The sequence below is a fragment of the Propithecus coquereli genome, unplaced genomic scaffold, assembly GCF_000956105.1.
Source record: "Propithecus coquereli isolate 6110/MARCELLA unplaced genomic scaffold, Pcoq_1.0 Scaffold148, whole genome shotgun sequence".
Classification (NCBI taxonomy): Eukaryota; Metazoa; Chordata; class Mammalia; order Primates; family Indriidae; genus Propithecus; species Propithecus coquereli.
In genome coordinates, this window is record NW_012139191.1 from 160,162 (window position 1) to 163,119 (window position 2,958).

The 2,958-nt window shown below is 46.9% G+C and overlaps 1 protein-coding gene across 1 annotated transcript in view; it reads left to right on the top strand.

The window, feature by feature from the left end:
* Positions 1–2,958, top strand: part of DOPEY2 (dopey family member 2) — a 144,154-nt gene that overhangs the window by 104,573 nt on the left and 36,623 nt on the right. The window contains 4 exon segments of the mRNA XM_012640070.1: positions 747–853; positions 1,067–1,176; positions 1,289–1,435; positions 2,478–2,539. Of these exon segments, the coding sequence (XP_012495524.1) occupies positions 747–853; positions 1,067–1,176; positions 1,289–1,435; positions 2,478–2,539 (426 nt within the window).

The window sequence follows — 2,958 nt, forward strand, 5'->3', positions numbered from 1 at the left end:
GATTTTCTCAATGAAATGCGAGGGGAGGCCGTCAGCTGAGAAGGGAGAGGTATCGATGGGTATGGAGGGAGGGTGTGAGAGAGGGAAGCTGTCGAGTGGGAAAGCCGGCAGACCACCCGGGAATGAGTGCTAGGATTGTGTGGTAGCAGCAGGTCCCTTTTGAGATTCATGGTCATGAAATAAAACGAGATTAGTTGCTTCGTAGTGTGGTTTTCTCTGAAACCTTTCACTACACAGAACTGCATAGACAGGTCACTGGGTTTAGCCAGCAGTGCGTTTTTCTCGGTGGTACTTCCAAGGGAGAGAGAAGCAAAAACGTCAAGGGTGTTTGCCAGGTAGATGGATGACCGACCATGGGTGTGGGCGGGGAGGTGAAGTGAAGACCTGCAGCACTGCTGGGTAGTTAAGGGGTGGACTCGGGGATCGGAGGCCTGTCCTAGGCTGCAGGAAAACACCCAAGGGGTGGACAGAGTAGGGCGCTGGAAACAGGTTTTGGATGCGATGGTTTTGGAAATCGGTGGGTCAAGGGTGTAATGGTGGCTGGAGCAGAGTGAAAGATGGTTGGAAGAGAAGAGGTCAGAGGGCTTACAGGCCAGGATATTCGATGGAGCATCCAAGGGGATAACGAAGTTCCAAGAGTGGTGACAAGAAGAGGAACAGGGAGGAAGTGAAAGGCGGGAGCTCATGGCTCACACTGGTGAGATGCTGTTGGGGACAGCGAATGGTGACCCATTTGTCATAGTTAGCACACAAATGCCTCTTTCTGTTTGTAGATGCTGCTGCAGCTTCAGCAATGGTGTCTGCTTCCGCCCCTTCGTTGTACAGCGTGCAGGCCCTCTCTCTCCTGGCAGAGGTAAATACGCGCTGACTTGTCATCCCTTAAGGAAAGGAGTGCTGTCCTGAACCCTTCCTGCTCGGGTCACGCTCCCAGGTGAGGGCCTCAGGCAGTGTTGGCCGCAGGCTGCAGCGTGGAGTTTTCTGGTTAGGTTTTGCTGTGAGGGCTGCACTTCTTATTGCTGCATCCTTCCGAAAAGGCTTCTGTTTTCTCACGGTCTCGTTCTTTTAGGTTCTGGCTTCTCTCCTGGACATGGTTTATCGAAGTGACGAGAAAGAAAAAGCAGTGCCTTTAATCTCCCGATTGCTTTATTATGTTTTTCCTTACTTACGCAATCACAGGTAACGTCGTCTTCTCCCCTCACGTGTGGGAAAATGTTTTGAGAAATGAATCAAGTGGTTTTCCTTGGACAGTCTTTGACCTTGGCCCTTGTCTCTTCCCACTCCCATTTAGCGCCTACAACGCTCCCAGCTTCCGGGCGGGCGCCCAGCTGCTGAGCTCACTGAGCGGCTACGCCTACACCAAACGCGCCTGGAAGAAAGACGTCCTCGAACTGTTCATGGACCCCGCTTTCTTTCAGATGGACACCTCTTGTGTTCAGTAAGAAATGCCGTCTGATAAAAATGTGCTCTGAATCTTCACGTGGAAACTGTTTTGGGGGTGATGTAACTAATTCTTGTTCCTAAAATGGAAGCAGACCCAGAGCACCAACCCAAATAACAGGATATGATATTCACAGGCTCACATGTTAATCGTGTGTTCGCGGGAAAGGAATGAAGTCTTGTAAAATACAAAGGTGCTTTTTTGTCAAAAGAAGAATTTCATTAATTAAGACGGCATATTTTTCCTGAAGAGCATAACATGAGGTTCCAGTGATACTTTGTATATCTAGTACTACTTTATCTTGTAATCGCAAAATATCTGACCGACATTAAGATGACAGAGCCCATTGGTGACCCTGGTGGCATCTTTACCTCGCTTCTCAGCTTACACTCCGCAAGTTCTTGCTGAGATCTTGCAGCAGGCTAGGCAGAGGGCCACGGAGACACAGATGCGAGATGTGCTTCCTGGGCCTTTCTCTTGGAGATCGAGAACACCACTCAGGAATTCTCCCTGACTTGGCCAAGCGAGTCTGTTAATGAGAGGGAGGCTCTGGGATGGAGGGTGGAAATTGGGGCAGCCTTTCTGTATGACCTGAAGAGCCAGAGGGCTGCTTGGCGCCCTGCGGCTTCCATCCCAGTCACCCTGTTGCTCTGCTAGGGTAGCCCGTCTGGAAGTAGGAGCTAAGGGTGGAATTTGTCTGCACTACCCCACTTCCTTCCATCAACACGATCGTATGAGCATCATCCTGTGTGAACATATTGAAGGGCAGCCCTCGAAAGTCCAGAGTGCCTTGTCAGTTTACGCTTTCCTCACGTTAAGTTGGAAAGGTCGTTCTTCATTTCCTGTGTTAGGATTATAGATGAAAAGCTTTAGCTCAGCTTCCCCTTACACAAAAACTATTTATTTGTGTCACTAACCTCTTTTCAGAAAGCAGTTTTTATAATAATAGATCTTAAAGGGGCATGTTATTTTCTTGATGCTTTTAATCAGACGATCATCCATTGCAAATGTAATTAACTTTGGATTTTTTAATATCCAGCTGGAAGTCCATTATCGACCATCTTTTGACTCATGAGAAAACAATGTTTAAGGATTTAATGAGTAAGTTCTATGTTACATGCACAGAGGTCACACTTTAAAGGGCTGATGACATCATAACCAGCTTTTACCATGTATTGCAGAACCCTATTCAAACCTTTCATGGTGCTGCCTAAGCCACAAACTATAATGGGATGTCAGGAGTAAATGAACGAGTCTGTCCAGCTCCAATCTGTCGACATGAGTGCCTTGACAACCTTTTCTTAGTTTTATAATGGAGAAATACAGCTGAAAGCAGCCAGGTTCACATCTTGACATTTGTGTTGAAAGTAATGTTTTCCATTATTTATTAGTAGTAGTTTTCTACACTTCACATCCTCTTCTAATGCCCTATCAAGTATCATTAAAGAAATACGTTTTTGTTTTTGGTTTTGGTTTTTTGTTTTTGAAACAGAGGCTCACTCTGTTGCCCCAGCTAGACT